General features: G+C 39.5%; 1 protein-coding gene across 11 annotated transcripts in view; it reads right to left on the bottom strand.

The window, feature by feature from the left end:
* Positions 1-22,457, bottom strand: part of SASH1 (SAM and SH3 domain containing 1) — a 628,602-nt gene that overhangs the window by 35,179 nt on the left and 570,966 nt on the right. For all 11 annotated transcript variants that reach the window (XM_075596663.1, XM_075596666.1, XM_075596661.1 and 8 more), the window contains 4 exons: positions 22,354-22,425; positions 20,892-21,035; positions 2,720-2,855; positions 1,976-2,145 (listed from right to left, as the gene is read on the bottom strand). In XM_075596663.1, coding sequence (XP_075452778.1) covers positions 1,976-2,145; positions 2,720-2,855; positions 20,892-21,035; positions 22,354-22,425 — 522 coding nt within the window. The remainder of the gene's footprint in view (positions 1-1,975; positions 2,146-2,719; positions 2,856-20,891; positions 21,036-22,353; positions 22,426-22,457) is intronic.

Below are 22,457 nucleotides of genomic sequence, written 5' to 3'. Positions count from 1 at the left end.
ATGGTACTAGAGAGAGTGCAGAGAAGAGCCACCAAATTAATAAAGGGGATGGACAATCTAACTTATGAGGAGAGGGTAGCTAAATTAGATTTATTTACATTAGAAAAGAGGTGTCTAAGAGGGGATATGATAACTATATACAAATATATTCAGGGACAATACAAGGAGCTTTCAAAAGAACTATTCATCCCACGGGCAGTACTAAGGACTCGGGGCCATCCCTTAAGGTTGGAGGAAAGGAAATTTCACCAGCAACAAAGGAAAAGGTTCTTTACAGTAAGTGCAGTTAAAATGTGGAATTCATTACCCATGGAGACTGTGATGGCAGATACAATAGATTTGTTCAAAAAAAGGTTGGACATCTTTTTAGATGGGAAAGGATATACCAAATAAGTATACATGAGAAGGATTTTGATCCAGGGATTAATCCGATTGCCAATTCTTGGAGTCAGGAAGAAATTAATTTTTCCCCTTAATGGGGTTTTTTGTTTGCCTTCCTCTGGATCAATATGTAAGTATAGATATAGGATAAAGTATCTGTTGTCTAAATTTAGCATAGGTTGAACTTGATGGACCTATGTCTTTTTTTCAACCTCATCTACTATGTAACTATGTAGTGAAAGCCCAAGCATCAGACAGCTAGAGGTAGATAAAGAAAAACTGCAATATACGAATCCTCTAGGATCCATAAAGTATATTGCCGTTTTTCTTTGTTTATCTACCTCTAGCTGTCTGATGCTTGGGCTTTCACTAGTTATAGTTCAGTTTATGCTAATTGTTGACTAGCCAGTGATCCCTTAGAAAGGGCTGGATGTAGGTGCTTAGAACAATCTTTTTTTTTATAATAGCATATTGTGCTCATCCTGGGTTGCTTTCATTTAGATATATCTGAGTGGAGGTGTGGTAATTAGGGAAGTACCACAGATTTATCACATCTGTGGGAACGGGCTTGAAGAAGGGGCATCTGTGGCCCCGAAACGTTAACGTTGCCCCCCTACTATTGTATTACCCTTGACCATTACGTGTATTGTACGTATATATTGTTGTTGTTTTTTCCCTTTTGTGTTTTTTATTCATTTCCCCTTGTTTTCCCCTCCACCCCTCCACCCCTCTCCCCTCCTTGATGCGGTTGTCTTTGCATCAGAGGTAGTCTCCGGACCCTGCAATTGGATTCAATGGACAGTTGCTTAAAAAAATTTCAAATACACTTTTGACTTATTCTAATTGACTATTTTTCATTGCTTCTATTGTTGCGTGCTGGGGCAATATGTATTTAACCCTTAAAGTAACTGTCTTAACTATTTTTATCATGTGAGAATATGTAAAGTGTTATGTACACAATGTACTAACTACACTAAAAAATCTATACCACCTACATACACAGGAAGTATGTATTTAAGCATTTCAGATACATGCATCTCTAAATATTTCTTTAAAGTTACTCCTTATTGTGTGATATCAGTAGGTGTGCACAGATACCCCCCCCCCCCATCTCTTTGATATATTATCTTTATTTGCCATCTAAAAGGGACAGAGTGTGCTAGTGGATGAATAAACACTTGATTGACAAGCACTCCCCCATTCAGAGACCAAGATCAAAATAAACATCTTTTCAATTTCCAACCAAATCAGTCAAATGTTGCTTTAGGCATGATTATTTTGTTAAATGGATGTCAAAATGTTGTTTTGCTGACCTACATGTATAAGAATTGTACCATCAACAAAGACACTGCTAATAAACACCCACCTAACCAATAGCTAACAATATAAGGCACTATGCAACCCTACTAATGGTAACCAGTCAAGTGCAGATGAAACTAGGAAGCTGCCATCCTGGTGACTGCAATTTCAAGCTTCTCATTCTCGGTTCACTGTTCGTGTGATTGTGATGACCAAAAGTACTACTGCGGACGAAGCCACCAGTTGACATAAAGAAAAGCTCAGGAATCACAGAAACATTAATTTGTCCACTTACCTTGAGTTTCAGTGAATCTGTATCATAAGGACTGGGGGTGAAATCAGTGTGGACTCTAGCTCTACCACAGAAAGGTCCCCTGTAGGGAGGTTCCTCATCATCACCATCTTCAGACTTAACACTTTCTCTATTGCTAGCTGATGAATCTGTTGTGCTCACCGTCTGACCACCTAATAAAAAGCAACATAAATTAAAAATAGTAAGAACTGCAACATTCTATACTGACTGATGCATGTCAACCCATGGGTTACAATAATAAATATATGTACTATGATGCTCTCAGAGGTTCCTCAACTTTTATATGCACCATTGCTGTGCATGTTATTGCTCTGTAAAATGACAAACAGAGTATTGTTTTGTAACTATGGAAAGGTAATTAGATCATTATGCAGGCCTTCTAACTTAAAATATATAGAAGATGGAAAGAATGTTAAGTGGCAACAGACAATAGTTAAAGAGGATACAAAACCATCTGTGTGTGCTTCTGTTTCTAAAATGAGATTCTAAGCTTTTTGGTACAATATACTTGCATTGTTGTGGCTTTTAGAATTCAAAGGCATAAAATATTAGATGAATAAAAGGGGGGAGCGAATGCGTTGAGGTGGTGAAAAATAGTGGACAAATCAGCATAACTAATAGTTTGTTAAAGATCAGGCACCTTTGTGTATGAGTGTCCAATGCTGGATATTTCATTGCACCAATACTCATAACCAGAACAAAATGATATACATGTACTGCACTTACTCATTGAACTCTGCCCACTTAGTGAGCTCCGGAGACTTTCTACAGAGCCTCCAGCTTTAAGTTTAGGTTTCTCAAGAGTGGCAGTGTGAGGTTGTGGAGATTCAGGCGAGCCTGGCATTCCATCGATGCTGGAGTCCTGTAAGACGTATCAATAACATGAATTCAAGATAAAATGATTTCTATAAATTAGAGCATTCAAAGGCCATCATTGAGCTATAACAAGGTCATACTATATGTTTACTTAATTCTATATTGTCATAAAGTTGCTCATTTCAAGTAACAATTGGGGTGCAGTTTTATTGTTGGAACATTATTGCAACAGTAAATACTATAATTGTGTTTGCTCAAGGCTATGATGAAGTTGTAAGCATTCCATAAAGAATGGCCAGGAGAGAAATGTGATCCCACTGATCTGCTGTATGTGTTTTTCATTATGTGAAATCCAGCTCTACGTGTTATGGTAAGCTCACCAAGTACAAGAAGTACTTGCAATTGTTTTTATAATTCACTGAAGTGCTGTAAAAAAAATCCAGGCCTCAGGTACTGATTGTGGAACCGACATGTTCGTAATTATGGTATTCACTAAATAAGAGTTTTGATTATATACCTGGTATTGTGGTACGCAGACAATTTGATTATAAATACATTTTGTATGCATCTTAAACGTGGCCTCCATCATTCCTTAAAACATAGCCCAGATCACCTCTAACATTGGCAGAACGCACTGTATGTATCTTGAAATTCATCCTAGTTCTTATGTAAGCTAGGCTTTTGGGTTTAAATGAGAAAAATATTACACTAAGACATTCTTGCACATTAAAGCGCTTCCAATTTACTGCAAGTTCAATATATGTGGAAAATTAAGAATGAGGCTTTACATTATCCTAATTGTCCATTAAAAAAACATGTTGTAGACAAAGCAACAAAAAGAGCAAAATTAGGCGTTATTAGCCCATTCTTATTACTTATACAATGCTGCATAAAAGCTGGTAAAAATCTATTTTGAATATTTCATTTAAATTGGGATTTTATTTCCATATTTTGACCACCGTATGATAAGCTTGTCCACCCCACCAAAATAACTTCAGATAAGGCACGTCCTAATTTCTAATTACATTTTTTCATACTCTTTGAGAGTATTCCCTAAACATACATTCTCTAATATATTTCTTTTAATTATCATTTAGGTTTCTATCTTTCATTAAACACCCCTATGGCTGACTTAGCTTTGGAAAATACGTTTACTTATATTTTCCTAATCATCCACTTGATTCCGAAAAAAAAATTTGCAAACTAAGTTTTGCATTAGTTGAATTGAAGAATATGCCCCAAAAAACATCACCTGTAGCAAAGCAAGGTTTATAAACTTGCCCAAATCATAATTAATCAAATTGACAGCACACCTGAATACCAAGTGTATAATGAAAACACTGATTTGGTCACACAATGGGACTGTTCTCGGGACATGATTGTAGGCTTGAAATGTTGGTAATGATGGTATTTACAAAATAAAAGTTGTCATTATATACTTGTATTGCGAGACGCTGCCAATTTGATTATACTTTGCTTTTTTGTATGCATCTTAAATGTGGTCTCATCACACCTTATAATCACTTCTCACAATGCACTATATGTACCATGAAATTCATCAAAGTTCTTTTTTAAGCCAGTCTTTTAGATTTAAATATGAAAGATATTAAACTAAGACATTCTTGCATGTTAAAGCGCTTCAAATTTACGGCAAATCCAATATGCGGGGAAAATTGGGAATGAGGCTTTAAATTGTCCATAAAAAAATATGTTGCATAGAAAGCAACATATACAGCAACTTTAGGAGTCTGGCACATGGATGAGAAAAAAGGCTCATGGAATTACATTTAAGATGAAACAATATTAATTGCTTTTGAGTTTTTCTTTAGCTTGAAATATTTTGTAGCATTATGATATATTTGGAGAATTTGCCAATTTTAAAGCAGCAAAACATGTGCAATCTTATATGATTCTTTAATTAATAAATCAGTTCTGTAGCATTAGATATTAGTGCAATGGTTTTCAACCTTTTTTTGGTTAAGGAACCCCATAAACCGCTGTGAAACCCTAACCCTCGTCCCCCGCCTCTCGCCCCCCCCTCACCTCCTCACACTCTCTCCCTTAGGCCGAGTCCATGGTGCAGGCTCGTGCGACGGAGCACATGGCCCTGCGTGCGCCTTTAAGCCGAGCGATCTGTGGACTACAGATCATCATTGGGCGAACCGCTCACGTGACCCGGTCGTCGCGTGTCAAAATCCAATTATTTTGCAGAGCAAAAAATTTGTTGCGCCGTCACGCTCAATCGCGTGTGCCGTTGTGCACACTATGGTCTTCCTCATTGAGTAACGACCTTATTTCCCCCACTCACTTACACACACTTACTCTGCCCCTCTTTTCTATACACACAGTCTCTCCCTCTCACTTACACTCTTCCCCTCTCACTTACACACACTTACTCTGCCCCCTCTCTTCTATACACACAGTCTTCCCCTCTCACACACACACTCTCCCCCACTCACTTACTCACATGCGCGCGCACACGCACACACACACACTTGATTCAGACAAAAAAATGGTCCCTCCTACATGGGGTTGAAAATCACTGCAATAATGACTATGTTTTTTGGGTGTTTATTTAGTTTTTTTTCAACTCTTAATGACATTTTTTTTATGAGTTTTAAGGCATGCTTTGATTTCTATTGCAGGTTTTAACCCACCTCCCAAGCAGTGCAAGATCTTTGTAATACTTTCCTGTTTGGGATAATTTGTTGCAAATGTTCCCAGCAGTTTCAGCTATAAACTGTAACAATAGATAATGTTACCGTAGTAATATGATACATTGTAGCTGCTGAGTTACACTGACTGAAGCAGTCATTATGTTACTCGCACACGCAGGATTTTAACAGATTTATAATAGGAGCACTAAACGATTACCAGTTTAAGTAAAAATGCAGAATGCATGGTCACATGCTTAACATATTAAAATAATAAAAAAAGAAAGGGGAAAAAAAAAGTTGGAAAGTAGTACAGGCATACCCCGGTTTAAGTACACTCACTTTAAGTACACTCGCGAGTAAGTACATCTCGCTCAATAGGCAAACGCCAGCTCACGCATGCGCCAGTTAGCACGTCCTGAACAGGAGTACCGGCTCCTTACCTGTACCGAAGGTGTGCGGAAGCGGGGAGACTATATAGCCTGTTACAAATGCCTTATTTACATCAGTTATGCACGTATATGACGATTGCAGTTCAGTACATGCATCGATAAGTGGGAAAAAGGTAGTGCTTCACTTTAAGTACATTTTCGCTTTACATACATGCTCCGGTCCCATTGCGTACGTTAATGCGGGGTATACCTGTATTGCGGTTTTAAAAGGTGAGTCCAGGTCATAATAATTATTTGATAATTATCATAAACTTGCCCAAAGTGAGAACAGTGACCAATAGAAACATGAGTACATGGACATGCAGTATATTATTCCCTAATCCAGGGTAAATGTTCTGTCAATTTCCACCATGGCAAGCCCCCAATCCTCCCCACACAGTATCAATACAGACAAACTATTTTATTTAGGAAAATTACAGTGTGTAGACATATTAGCTTGACAGTCGCAAGACAACGCCAAGAAGAGTTCAGACAGGCCAAGTACATGGAACTTACGACCAGTCATAATACTGGTTAAATTAAACCTATAATTAGCATTTTGCAAGAACAGCAGCAAATATACCTAATCTCTACAATAACAACTCAGCTGAAATACAGGAAGAAACAAATGATCGCTGAATCAAAATAAACCCTCTGTATGTACTTTTTGCAGGACTACTTTGGTGCATAGGTCACCTTTCTTTTAACTACGTTACCTTCCCTGCCTACACGAAAGAGCAGTATACTTAATGGAGGATCGAGGTGTGATAACCCACAGCACCATTGTGAATTTTAGCATTAGTAGGTTACAGAGCAAAACTCATGTAGCATCATTTTTTCTTTTCTTTTTAAAGAGGCAATCCAAGTGGGCAAAATTTGGGGGGATAACAAAAAAAAACCCATGTGATTGAAGCAGGGGGCCTCCAGAGCAACCACCCCATTCATTTCAGCTCTGAGGACCCGGTGCTTCCAGAGATACTTACCTCCATAAGGGGTGCCGGTGGCCGATCCACTCGGCTAGCAGGGATCCCATGATGGCTGCTTTTCAAAGCTCCCACACCTTGCGGTCCAATACGAAGCCGTGATATCAACCAGTGCAGCTTCCTATTGGCCCACATGACTCTGGAGCTTTAAAAAGCACAGAGCTACTGCCGCCCCCTTTGGAGGTACGTATCTCTGGAAGCAGGGGGTCCCGGAGCTCAAATTAATGGGGTTTAGCTCATGCTTCAATCTTACTTTAAAACAAACAAATAATTAGCAATACATTTGCCCGCTTGGATTGCTTATTGAACATATTGAGCTTCCTGTGTTGCTATAGCAACGATATAGGAAGCAACACCACTTCCGCTTGTGAAATAGGCAGCCATATTGCTTGCCCTGGGAAGGTGGATTTTCACCAATCGATCACAGGAGAAAGGATCGATCGGCAGCTTAGATAATTGCATTGCCATAAAAGCAAGAAAGAGATGCATTTATAAAAAAAATAAAAATAATAAACAATTAAAAGGAGGAAATTCCCAAATGTGTCACAACATGTATTATGGATTTATACTAGTATAGCTAGATCAGCAGCACTGCTTTGAGGTGGCATGCGACTCATACATTTCTCATAAGTGAGTGACACAGACTCGTATGATACAAGCATCAGTGATGCTCAAACACTGCAGACGTGTTTTAATAGCTTTGCAATCTGGGGCCCAAAAGTGAAAAGCACAATACCAAATATTAATTTGCATATATACAGTACTAACCACTTTCATTAGTTAGGAGCTTATAACTAATTAAGGAAAGAGCGACAATTATAAAGTTGCAGTGATAAGGACTCTCCTAGGAATCTTTTCACAGAAAAAATAGTTTTGACATACATAATTCTTCAAATCATAAACCCACTGAAGAATTCACTATAAAGCATCACAAAATCAAAAAGACATAACAAAAGGCTCTTTGTGCAAATGAAGCACGGGGTTGTTGAATTTGTTTTATTTAATACTACATGCATCTACAGATTAAAAAGGAAGTATACCAAGCCAACCTGATGAGGTAAGCAACACTGCAGATCAGGTCTGTTCAACTGACTAAAAATTGGCAGAGATGGCGGTGCACGGGCAGTCAGTTGAAGAGCCCTGGTCTAGAGTGTTACTAAAGCGGCCCACAAAGGGCCTTGATATGGCTCTCTGACTCTCTGCTGCGCAAGCAACTAGTATGAAATTAGCAGGAGCAAAGGGCAATATTTCACACTGAAACTCACTTGTAAGTTAAGGTAATTTCAATATTTATGGTACAGCTTTTATACTGCTTGCAGAAGGTTGAAATATTATAATGTACAAGTCACTAAATATATCTAAAATAACATTGCAATAAGATTGTTGCCCCTCTACTCCTACGTGTACTAATATTGCCCCTTTGGAAAACTGGCTGAAGAGCCCTGCTGAAGATGGATGTATTTAGTCCTTTTCACAATACTTCAGGGACTGAAAATATGGTTCTGCGAGGTGCAGTCTATAAAAATCCCATCCAAGGAACTTCCAATTTAAAAAGTGGTACTAAGGTACTGAAAATGTGCATATAAGGGGGGACTCCATTTTGATTGCTGGATAACCATTTTTCTATAACTATTCTGTACTAACATTTAAGTCTCAGGAACTAACCACATGCTATATGCCATATGTAATTGTGCTGTCCAGGCAGGTCTGAGAAAATGACCTGACCTATCACCCACTTATCACTAGCTGAACTGTATTTGTTCAGACTTATTTTTTTGCCCTGTAGAAACAGGAACTTCTTCCCAGCCATATTGAGCATGAGTTACACAAGAATGCATTACTCAACATACTGTCCTAAAGACTGACATTTCCTTTAACTGCCTCCAAGTTCGGTATTAAGGCCCCTTCCCAGACTATAAACTGTCTATGCTGTCTAACTGTTATTTTGCTGAGATAGACAGACTGTAAATTAAAAGAGGAAGTATGTTCTCATATGTGTGTTTTTTCTATGCTCAAGTTTGCTATATAAACTGGCTGTATACCCTTCAATAAACAGGAGAACAGTTTTTGACAAAGCTTCACTGTCTGACTCAATTACTGCTTTCCTCCGAGCTCGTCCACCATTTTGTTTTCCCAGATCATCAGTGCTTTAAGAGTGGGCTAAATCCTCCGGAGGTTGAAAGTCATCACGAGTCGGCAGACGGTGTATTTTCACGCTAAGACGTTGGAGAATACAAGGGCACATTTTCATGGTGTCAGATTTGGGACAGAAGCCACATTCGCATACAAGATATATATTTTATCTGTATATTATCCGTCTGTGTCTCCTTGCCCAAAGAGCCCATAAGGTTTTAAGGTTTAGAAGTTTTTTTAGAGTTACCGCTGCACCGGATGATTCAAGGTTAAGGAAAAACCATAGAGACACTTGAGTAAAGGACTCAAAGTGAAGTCAGGATTACATGAATCCTTGACGGAAGTATATACACAGGGTTATAGTCCCTGTTGAGAGATAGGAACAAGCGATATAGTTGGGTATCTGCTTGAAAAACTCTTAAAGTGTCTGTGGGAAAAGTGTATTTTTTTTTTAAGGGGGGAGGAGGATTGTAAGGGATTTTTAAGGGATTTTTTTTCTTTTTTCTGTATTATTGTGCATGGGCATGTCGTTATATATATAAAATAAGATATATATAAGACATATAAAGTGCTAAGTATACATAAGTGCATAAGTATATAAGTGCTAAGTATATCAGTGCGTAAGATATATAAGTGATAAGTATATCAGTGCGTAAGATATATAAGTGATAAGTATATCAGTGCGTAAGATATATAAGTGCTAAGTATATAAGTGCTAAGTATATAAGTGCTAAGTATATAAGTGCATGATATTACGTTGTGTTGCTCATATATTTTTACAGTGCAGTGCTTGCTTGATTTTGGTTATTTTAATCAAGTGTGTATTGTATTGTCTAAATGATGGGAAGGTAGTTTTGCCGCATATCATATGACAATGATAAAAGGATTATGTTTGGGTGGAGATCCTGAATGGCTATGGTTTCAGCCTGATCCCGAGTGGGACATGCATTATATGGCATTATGTGGCCGCATTTGGGTAAAAGTTGCACCTCACATTAATGAGGCAAAACCTAATGATAACCCAAAATCCGAGGAGCCAATTTGGCCACCCCCGCCTGATAATCTCACTACAATGTATTCCCAAGCCCCTAATGCACCCCCACAGGAGTTTTTACCTCCAGATATTTTACCCCCAACACCGCCGCCTTCTGTGATGTTACAAGTACCCCCGTATAGTCCTATCACACCTGTGCCACTATTTTCCAAGTTTTGATCCTAACATGTTGGCAGCGTTATCACACTATGCTGCAAGTCATCACCCCAAACCTCCAGCATCCGTACGCAGGGAGGAGAGTAATGGCATTTGCCCACAGCCCTCTCTACCCACCTATGTGGAGTTGAGAGACGATGCAGAATCAGACGTGGCACACCTATCTGAATCTGAGCATCATAAGTCGTCCTGTAAAGAAAGCCCAAACAGAAAGCTTCCCAATGCCGTAAGCTCCACAAAAGTTTCATCTCTCGTTTCACCCCGTCTCCAGGGAGAGTGAATGGGAAGACGATACTTCAGATTCGTCTCATTCCGATATACCATCACCCCGTAACCAATTGCCTTTAAGGAAACTTAAAGAAACCACTGCTTCAGCAGGTTCTGTGACGTCTGAGTCATCTGCAGGAGCCAGCAATCATAGAGTTAAGGATTTTTGTGCTTCTGTAAGGGAACTAGCTGAGGAATTTAAAGAGGTATTGACTGATTCATGTGCTGTAACATTAACTCCCGCACATAGTAATGCCAAACCTGTCCTAGTTACACCGCAATCATCTGTTTTCATACCTAAAAATACTACTAGGAACGATTTGATTCGCACTGCAAAAAAAAACCGCGAATATGAATCATTGTTAGCTGACACACAGGATTGTGCTGAGGCAGAGGTTGATTTTAGCATTGTTAAAACTGATAAGGAATATGCTGCAGCCTGTGTCAAAATTGCATCTTTTAAGTGCTGTCAACTGAATTTTTTTTAATATATATATAACTCTCAAAATGCATATTTGCCCCCTGCCCCTATGGCATCGGGACAATTACCATTTCCATAGGTAGCCCCAATTTACCCCAGTGTCCCTGTTCTAAAAAAAAAAAAAAAAAAAACCCTGATCCCTTAACCTTTCCTAGGTCACAGGCTCTGAGGCAGTCTCCGATAAAGAAGTTCTTATGGCTTCATGGGGAACCCGAAGCAACAGGCTCCCTAGACCACTCCCTATTGATATGCCTGCCAGGCAGATCGGTACGGATGGGGAAGAGACGGACTCTAGGCAGGAATTAACCCCTGTCAGGGACCGTTCATGGGACAGGGAAAAGTCACAGGATGAATCAGAATCAGATACTGACACTGTGGCACAGTTTTATGCAGGTCTGTCAAACAACGCTAAAAAAAAAAAAAAAAAAGTGTTATAACTCCAAACTGCTGTATTTATATTTAACATAACGTAAGAAGGAAAAAAAAAAAAAAAAAAGAGCAGAGAAGCTAAGAAAGCAAGGGAAAAGAAAGGACAGGAAGTGCTATGATTGTAAAGAGACAAGATATTTTTCCAGTAATTGCAAACCAGCCCCTAAGAAGGGAACCAGAGAATTTTTTTTAGTAGAATATTTTTGTCTAAATTCAGACGGGTCTATCCCGCCGGTATTGAGAATCTCAAGTAGTGTAAATTTAAGGTAGGAAAATTAGTTTTTCCCCAGAATGTTTTATTAAATTTTATAAATATGGTAAAAAGGTTGATTGAGTAATCCCTGTGTGCTTGTATAATCTGAGTGAATCCTAACTATGTGAAAGTTTTATGTGCATTGAATAATATGAATGTCGGTTTATTGTATATATACAATTTTATCTAGGTACTTGCAAGTGTTTCTGAAATAAGAACATAATTAATTGCTCATGTTAAGTTTAAATTTTAAAGGTAAGAAACACCCGCACTATAACACAAACTAATCAATAATGGGAAAGGGAGAGTTTGACTGGTTATAGAGAAAAGGACAAAAAGATGGGCAAATGTCAGAAAAAAGGGAAAAAAAATTATAATTCAGCCCGGTCACTGGTATATTTTGAGGATTTATTCGTTCTGGCCAGACGATGATTTCTTAAAAACCAGAAAGACATCCTTTTCCAACTTCTCTATTTCCATGTCAAGAGAGAGAGAGAGAGAGAGAGAATCAGAATAGCAGCCCAGACAGCCCCCCTTCTCCAGTTAAAAAAATGTGCGGAGATACATTTGAGACACGAAAGTTAACCGAAGCTCTGTAGCTACAAATTAGGTTTAACTGTTTTATTAATATAGTTTGCGAGCAGGATCAAACAGTTTTGCATTGCCTTGTCTTGGTAATTTTTGTTGTATTATTTTTGTTTCTTTTGTGTGTCACATTTTATTCTGTTATCAGGCCGTGTGAGGAGCTGCATTTTTAGATGTCCCAAATTATATTGTAATGTAATTAACAGTTTTTTTTTTTCTTATCTGTTTTGTTCCAAGGTTTTGGCAGGATGCCCAGAAAGCTATTTCAAGCTTGTTCCAATCCGAGGAAAAAAAAAAAAAAAAGTTTTAAATCTGTGTCTATAATTTCTTATATTACAGGATGTTTCTGTCAGAAGACAATAGTTGCTTATATTTATATTCAGTAGTGTTTTCAGTGTTTTTAATGCAAATTTTATACCCAAAGGATTCAAGTTAGTTTAGCTACAGATCAAACAACAATAGTTAGTTATGTTTTGAATGCTGTTATCCTTTCTGTAATATCGTTCATATATAAAATTATGTGAACAAAGGAGGGGTATTATTGCTGTTTATCATATAGCTGTCTATGCTGTGCTCAGCACTTTTCAAAGAAATTACATTACAAGTAATTAGTTTGGAGTTCTATACAGAATTATTTTAGTCATTTTTTTCTTTTGGTTTGGCAATAGCTGAATTTAGATTGTAGCAAAGTCAGGACCACAGTGACTGTTTAGTAAAACAATTAGTAAGTATTGTATGCAACTAATATATTTTTGAGTCTCTCTAGGCACATGTCAAAGTTGAAAGTGCACCTACGAGAGATGGGTTAATGGTCAAGCATTTCCTACGCAAGAACGTTCTTCATCCCAGATGAAAAGGCGCTACTACTACTATTAAAAGTACTACTCATCAACACTACAGCAAATAAAGTGGCAGAGGTCTCTTTTTGGATCCACGTTACGCATATGAAACTTATCCCAGCACCACCCACAGTTGCTTCAATCTGCACCGTATCCAAAGTGGAAAAGCCTAGAGACACAGCCAAAATTCCAGGCCTCAACACATGAACTTTGAACTTTTTAATAATCTTTTTTCTTTACAGGTTTTGTTATTTTAATTATAAATGTATAGTCTATTAGGTTTGTGTAAATAGTGTGCACACAAAGACGATAGGGTAGGAACAGGTATATTTTGTTTAGTAATTGTTATTTTGTTTTTATTGACTTGTGTATAGCATATATGCACACCTTTTGTCACACAATGGAATCCTAGTAAACAAAGCCCATATTTTATGTATAATATAACCCAATATACTATCTATATTCAATAGGTTGCACCCCAGGGAAAATAAATGTTATATTTAACCCCTTCAGAAAAAGACAATATAGACATAATTCTTCAAATCATAAACCCACTGAAGAATTCACTATAAAGCATCACAAAATCAAAAAGACATAACAAAAGGCTCTTTGTGCAAATGAAGCACGGGTTTGTTGAATTTGTTTTATTTAATACTACATGCATCTACAGATTAAAAAGGAAGTATACCAAGCCAACCTGATGAGGTAAGCAACACTGCAGATCAGGTCTGTTCAACTGACTAAAAATTGGCAGAGATGGCGGTGCACGGGCAGTCAGTTGAAGAGCCCTGGTCTAGAGTGTTACTAAAGCGGCCCACAAAGGGCCTTGATATGGCTCTCTGACTCTCTGCTGCGCAAGCAACTAGTATGAAATTAGCAGGAGCAAAGGGCAATATTTCACACTGAAACTCACTTGTAAGTTAAGGTAATTTCAATATTTATGGTACAGCTTTTATACTGCTTGCAGAAGGTTGAAATATTATAATGTACAAGTCACTAAATATATCTAAAATAACATTGCAATAAGATTGTTGCCCCTCTACTCCTACGTGTACTAATATTGCCCCTTTGGAAAACTGGCTGAAGAGCCCTGTTGAAGATGGATGTATTTAGTCCTTTTCACAATACTTCAGGGACTGAAAATATGGTTCTGCGAGGTGCAGTCTATAAAAATCCCATCCAAGGAACTTCCAATTTAAAAAGTGGTACTAAGGTACTGAAAATGTGCATATAAGGGGGGACTCCATTTTGATTGCTGGATAACCATTTTTCTATAACTATTCTGTACTAACATTTAAGTCTCAGGAACTAACCACATGCTATATGCCATACGTAATTGTGCTGTCCAGGCAGGTCTGAGAAAATGACCTGACCTATCACCCACTTATCACTAGCTGAACTGTATTTGTTCAGACTTATTTTTTTGCCCTGTAGAAACAGGAACTTCTTCCCAGCCATATTGAGCATGAGTTACACAAGAATGCATTACTCAACATACTGTCCTAAAGACTGACATTTCCTTTAACTGCCTCCAAGTTCGGTATTAAGGCCCCTTCCCAGACTATAAACTGTCTATGCTGTCTAACTGTTATTTTGCTGAGATAGACAGACTGTAAATTAAAAGAGGAAGTATGTTCTCATATGTGTGTTTTTTCTATGCTCAAGTTTGCTATATAAACTGGCTGTATACCCTTCAATAAACAGGAGAACAGTTTTTGACAAAGCTTCACTGTCTGACTCAATTACTGCTTTCCTCCGAGCTCGTCCACCATTTTGTTTTCCCAGATCATCAGTGCTTTAAGAGTGGGCTAAATCCTCCGGAGGTTGAAAGTCATCACGAGTCGGCAGACGGTGTATTTTCACGCTAAGACGTTGGAGAATACAAGGGCACATTTTCAGGTACTAAGGCAGATCACTTGCAGACTATATCCTCGGGTTTTGATCTCAAGTACAGTTGGTGCGAGTTATACAATTGAGATGGCATATTAATTAAAGACCACAATTGGCTACATACTGTAGGTCGCATTGCTCTTGTAACTTCTGCAATGCCAGAGGAGCCTTGCATTGCACCACCTTTGGAGGCTAAGGGGTTAACAGAAACTTGCAGTAAGGTTTTCAATTGGGAAAAGTCAAAGACGCTGCAACAGCTAAAATGTTGTGGTTGCAACGTTTTCTGTAATCTAGAATTGTTTATTCAGTTATTTCAGTTGGAACTGGGAACTGAATGTGCAGAGTTGAAGATAGTGCTTCCCCAATACAACGTCTTTCCGTTGCTCTCTTGGCAGGGATTATTGGACTGCTAAAATAAGTGATTCAGTTTGGAAGGGCATGCACGCTTTTCATCACATCTCTCTGCAATGTTTAAGGCTGAGTCCCCGCTGGTGCTGACTACGCTATGCGCTTGGCGCCCTTACCTCTATACAAATTAATCATCATGCCCACGTGGCGCACGCTCATGCACAGGCACGCACACTCTTCCAAGCTTGGGGCTTGGCAAGACAAAAGAGTTTGTCTTTGGAGCGGAGAGCAGGGTCACATGACACTGCTCTGACCAATGGGGAGCAAAGAGGCAGAATAGGCTGAGTGGAGAGAGGTGGAGGGGGGGACAGAGAGAGGTGGGAGGGGGGGGGGACGGAGAGAGGTGGAAGGGAGGGAACGGAGAGAGGTGGAAGGGGAAGGAACGGAGAGAGTTGGAAGGGGGGACGAGAGAGGTGGAAGGGGGGATGGAGAGAGGTGGAAGGGGGGATGGAGAGAGGTGGAAGGGGGGGCAGAGAGAGGTTTTTTATTTTTCTTTGCACAATTAATTGCCATTTTTGGAAGGGGGGAGGGAGAGAATGGAGCTACACACACAGACACACATACACACAGACACAAAGCCCCGATCCAGCCCATGAAATGCCCCCTCCCTTCATATACAACAACCCCCAGCCCCCGCTCGAAAAAATTTGCAGGACAGCAGAACGCTCATGCTTGAAGAGTTGGTGACGTTACTACTCCCAGCGGGAACTCAGCCTAACACAGGCAGGCAGCTGTTTGCTCTGTGCATAGGCCAGTGTACTTCAACCAGGCATCCCTAAAGGGTTCCTTGCAATTTTCAGGTCATTAGAAAATTGTACCAAATCCCAGACACACTATTAGAGAGGGTTTGGGTTCCTTACAATGCTTTTGTTCCTTATATATCTACAAGAATAAAACTCACAAAAATCGCTGTGAATTGTCACATGTCAGAGATCCTTCTCTCTCTGACTGGAGCCCTTCAAACCTCAAATGTCAGGATATCCCTCAATGGGTGGATGCGATATGGAAATAAAGGAAAACCACAATATTGCATACTATTCGGACACAGTATAATATGTGTTCATCACAAATGTTATGAAACTCACATTTTCCATATAATAATCAGATGGGGGAGAGAACCGCCGATGGATTGGGAGGACAGTTTCAAGCTGCTTCCCAGTGCTTCACTCGCTCCTCGCCGTGGGCTTCCGCATGCGTCACTGCCGTCGCGTCACTTACGCTTTCGCGTCACAGCTAAGGGCGGGAGGCCAAACTGGGTCTGGTGTCAGCACTAGTCTTGCCAGTCCTTCCAATCGTGGGTTCCCTGCTTCAACTCTACATGTTTCGCAAACTGCTTCGTCAGGAGTAACTGCTTCGTCAGGAGTTACTCCTGACGAAGCAGTTTGCGAAACGCGTAGAGTTGAAGCAGGGAACCCACGATTGGTGGGACTGGCAAGACTAGTGCTGACACCAGACCCAGTTTGGCCTCCCGCCCTTAGCTGTGACGTGAAAGCGGAAGTGACGCGACGGCAGTGACGCATGCGGAAGCCCACGGCGAGGAGCGAGTGAAGCACTGGGAAGCAGCTTGAAACTGTCCTCCCAATCCATCGGCGGTTCTCTCCCCCATCCGATTATTATATGGAAAATGTGAGTTTCATAACATTTGTGATGAACACATATTATACTGAGTCCGAATAGTATGCACTATTGTGGTTTTCCTTTATTTCCATATCGCATCCACCCATTGAGGGATATCCTGCCATTTGAGGTTTAAAGGGCTCCAGTCAGAGAGAGAAGGATCTCTGACATGTGACAATTTACAGCGATTTTTATGAGTTTTACCCTTGTAGATACATAAGGAACAAAAGCAGTGACTACAGTCTGCACTATATATATTTTATTTTTTCCACATATACCACGGTATTTTCCTGCGCTCCTCCTCACCTCCAAGCAAAGAAAACTCCATATCCTGGGACTAGGAACTGTCCCACCAGAGGAAGTTGAGCTACTATATACACTTTTATTTATTATTCACTTTTTTGGTGTAAGGTGCATTTGTGTATGTTCTGTGTTTCACCTATAACACTATTTACTACTTATCACTTGGGAAGCGCCCAGTCCATCCACCACTACCCCTCCCCCCTTTTTTTCACATATTCCTTACGATGCATCTGATCTCAGACGCGCTGTTAGAGAGGGTCGGGTTCCTTACAATGCATCTGATCTCAGACGCGCTATTAGAGAGGGTTGAGGTTCTGCAGAATTTCACAATATACCGTATTGGCCCGAATATAGTACGACCTCGCACATAATACGACCCAAAGTTTTGAAAGTGTTCTACATGAAAAATATAAAGGTGTTAAGCTGCGCATATAATACGAGTACAGTTTTTGGAAGGACAGTTTTAGGAAAAAAACATAGCACTATATTCGGGCCAATACGGTAATTATAGGATTCCTTGAAGGAGCAATCCAAGAAGCAGGGGATCTCTGGATCTGAATCCTGTTTATTTCAGCTTCGAGGACTCCCTACTTCCGAAGATACCTACCTCTGAAGTAGGTGCTGGTAGCAGCTCCGGCTGAGCAAGCAGGGCTTTAAACGTTAACGTTCACACGTCACCCGGGCCAATAGGAAGCCGCACAAATGACGTTGCAACTTCCTATTGGTCTGCAGGATGCGAAAACTTTCAATAGCTGACATATTGGGAACCCTGAACTCTAGGGAAAGGCAGGTGAGAGGGGAAGGGAAGGAATGTACCCTCGCAACTGCTAAGAAGTGAAGTCTGTGGTGCTACTATCTGGGGTGGATATGAACTAGTACTAGTGGAGAGAAAGAACCCCAATGGAGAGCACTCAAACAGATGCTCAATATACAATAGGAAAGGGAGTGTGTGCAGTGGTAAGTGGAGTGAATTATTTAAAAACCATTTATTAGAATCTTAACTCAATTAAAATAAATCGGACGCTAAGTACCAGAGTGATTGAGACTCAAATGAGCCAAAAAAGCGCAGCGAAAGTAAAATATACCAGATCTCAAGTGTGAAGTGTGGGCTACTACCCTTGATGATATGTGCAGGGTAAAGCCAGATGTAATAGACACCCACTGGGGTCTGTGTCTAATAGTAGCTGGTCACAGGTACAGCCACCTGTACCGGTCAGATGTCTTGCTTATAGGTAGTAGTGGGTGGTGTTATTTATACCAGATCATAGGGTATATAAAGGTAAGTATATCAGGTAAGTAACCACCATGGTAAACTTTCACAGGGACCATCATCAATCACCAATAATAAGGTAATCCACATAGGCAGGTCGCTGCTATGGTCCCTGGATGGTGCTGCTATATCAAGGCACCATATCAGTGTTGAATCACTCACATACACTCACTAGATTCTACCCTAGCGCAGATACCCTGGAGGGTGTATCTATTCTAAACAGACAGACAGATGACTGCAGCTCCAGTGGGTAGAAAAAATCGTAGATCACAAGTAGTGTCTACTAACACTTAAAAGCACATAAAAAACAACATGAGATACTGGTAGCATAAAAAAGACAGGAACCGTGGTAGTGCTGCGTAGCTATACACGCGTCTGCTAATGCTTGGTGTATCGAATATCATCACGGTTTCTGCCCTCACGAACTAGTAGCAAGCTAAATGTGAACCCTGGCAGCCGAGGAGAGCTGCTACCGGCACCTAATTCGGAGGTAAATATCTCTGGAAGAGGGGTCTCCAGAGCAGAAATGAATGAGGTTCAGCTCCGGGGTCCCCCTGCTTCATGATATATATATATATTTTTTAATCACCCCCAAAAAAAAATTCAGATGGCTTGGATTGCCTCTTTGACAAAAAAAGGGGGTGAAAAACACTTGCACAGGCGCTGATTTGCAATATGGCTGTGTAATAGCTAGAGGGCAGCATTTGTCAATGTACAAGTACATATGTAATATGACAACTAGTCTAAATATATCTGACTTTGACACTAACTTCTTTGTACAGCGATGTAGAATGAGCATTTTAAATTAAAATAAATAAATATATATATATATTTATATATTTATATATATATATATATTTATTTATTTATATCTTATCTCATTTGAGCAAATGTCAGCGAGCCAACCTCACACTGATGATACCCATCAAGGTTGAAACATGTCTGTGAGTGGATTAACTGACATTGCATCTCCCAAGTCCTTGCTTAAAAGCTGTGTTTAAAGCAGCATGCATTGACTAAGGGTTGCTCATGTAATGTGAGCATGAGATAAAAGGTGGCACTGTGTGCTCATTTGCATGTCATTTCCCAGAATCCCTTGCTGCAGTGGAAGTGCTGTTTGCTGGGTGATAATGGTGAAAGACAGGGTTGCAGACCTGTCTAAGACAGGAATATACAGGAATATTTACAGTTGCTATATATATATATATATATATATATATATATATATATATATATATATATATATATATATACTACAAGGATACTTAGGCTTTCCATTAAACTGACTCTGCCCATGTTGGAAAAGCTGCAGAAAAGTATTTAAAGATGTAACAGTATTTTTATTTTGTGTGATTAAGTTAACAGCATGTGGTATGCAAAAAATAATACCTATTGCTATTTACACGTGTATACATTTGTATCCAAAGAAAAGCACAAAAGACAATATGGTATATTATTTTAACTGCTCCATCACTGAGAATATGTACATTAAACACAATGTTATCGTTGTACTGGACAGATCATATAAAATCAACAATATATGTTAAGAAAAAAATCCAAATTATAATTCTTGCATATGATGTAGAAAAAAATAGTTCTCTCTTTCTATGGGGGTAATTCTATACCTGCCAAATAGAGATGGGCAAACTTGTCTGAATCCGATTAGCGGATTTCCTTCTGTGCTTTTCAGACCAGGTTGAAATCCAAAGTCGGATTTCAGCAACTTTAGCCCACGCGGATTCTTTACAATCTGTCCGTGGGGCTCAGATTCTCGGATTTGGAAGAATCCGACATTGGATTTAATATAAATCCGGTTCACGGAACATGTTTATATCGAATCTGACGTCGGATGTTTTAGAATTCTGAATCTGTCAGACGGATTTTCAGTAATTGGAAGAAAACCCGAATCTGCTTTTTTTTAGACTAATCCGTGGACAAAAGGAACTGGCCAATTCGCGTCGGATTCGGGTAGACAATTTGCCCATCTCTACTGCCGAAGTGGCTGTGTAGGACGTTTTTGGCTCCAAGTCCCCAGAGTCTTTTTTGGGGATTTTGCGTCTGAAAATGGCTTGATCGGACTATATACAGTAGAATAGCCCCTTATATGCCTGTTTGCAAACAGATATATGTGTCATATGTTAAAATTGCATAGTAGTTGTTACATGGATTAGTGCTTTTACGTTATAGCAGCTGCAACATGTCCATGTACATGGGGCTGCAGCTTTAAATCCAGCTGTGCTCCTGAATTTGAAAGGATTAGTTGTGTTTTTGAGACAGCTTTATTTCAACAAACATTTTTGCAGAGGAAGAATGTGAATGTCCGACTGACCTGCTCTGACACAGAACTTGTGTATTTTTTGGACATCCTTTTCCTCATGGTTTCCTTAACAGACTTCACTTTTTTACCAAGTGAGATACGTGGCATTGGGGGAGACTTGATCACTTCTTTGTAGATAAATTCTCCATCTTTATCCTGTAAAAGTATAGACACATTGAAGGAAACCACTTTCTCAAACTACTCTCAAGATATTGATTAACACACATTCCCAGCTAGCTCAAACTCCCACACCCAACACATCATAAATATATATTTATGTCAACAAGAGAGCTACTGAGCGTGGCAATTGTATATAACAAGAGACAGGGGTGCCCAATGCTACATCCCATTGACAAAACATATATGGTAAAAAGTATAAAGTAAAATACTTCAATAATAATAATAAATACTTGGTTATTTAGTTAACCCTTTTGGCCAAAGCGTCATAAGCCTGCATATCAACGCCAAGGTATAACCAAATTAATGCAGGTCCTACACTACACTGTGAACACTTCCTTTTACCTCTGTAAGAGGGGAAGAACCATCATAGGTCCTGTTCCTGCAGCAAATGAAAAGACCTCCCAAGTTAAAAAGGTGAAGCAGGAGGAGTGAGCTCTGGGGGGAGGTGCCACCAGCCTGCAAGCAACTGCTACCAGTCAGAAATTGATTAACCCGCATTCCCAGCTAGCTCAAACTCCCACACCCAACACATCATGAATATATATTTATGTCAACAAGAGAGCTACTGACCATGGCAATTGTATATAACAAGAGACAGGGGTGCCCAATGCTACGTCCAATTGACAAAACATATACACTGTATGGTAAAAAGTATCAAGTAAAATACTTCAATAATAATAATAAATACTTGGTTATTTAGTTAACCCTTTGGCCAAAGCGTCATAAGCCTGCATACCAACACCAATGTATAACCAAATTAATGCAGGTCCTATATGGTTCTGTGAACACTTCCTTTTACCTCTGTAAGAGGGGAAGAACCATCATAGGTCCTGTTCCTGCAGCAAATGAAAAAACCTCCCAAGTTAAAAAGGTGAAGGAGGAGGAGTGAGCTCTGGGAGGAGGTGCCACCAGCCTACAAGCAACTGCTACCAGTCAGAAATTGATAAACACACATTCCCAGCAAGCTCAAACTCCCACACCCACCACATCATTTTTACCATATATGTTTTGTCAATGGGATGTAGCATTGGGCACCCCTGTCTCTTGTTACTCTCAAGATATATACACAGGTGACAGTCCTAATGATGGAATCTTTGGCAGTTTTGTAAAATTCATATGAATGGGAGAAGAGGCATGCTAAACTTTAGCACCCTTTTTTGGATGTGGGCCAAAGGGCAGAAACATAGATCCAATATCTTATTAAAGTATTATATACTGTACATTCTGGTAATCAAATTTTTGGTACTAATGCTTAAACTTCATCATGGAACCCGGGCTCCTTTTTTTTACTCACCAATTGGTCAGCATTATTTCCGACGTGCAGATTACGATTAGTCAGGTCAAATCCACCAAAACTACAGGTTCTCTGTGGTATAGCCAGAAAAATCAGGAAGAGAG

Source organism: Ascaphus truei, chromosome 4, assembly GCF_040206685.1.
Source record: "Ascaphus truei isolate aAscTru1 chromosome 4, aAscTru1.hap1, whole genome shotgun sequence".
NCBI classification, from domain to species: domain Eukaryota; kingdom Metazoa; phylum Chordata; class Amphibia; order Anura; family Ascaphidae; genus Ascaphus; species Ascaphus truei.
Note: the sequence above shows the minus strand (reverse complement) of the source record. Positions and strands in the feature narration are given on the sequence as shown.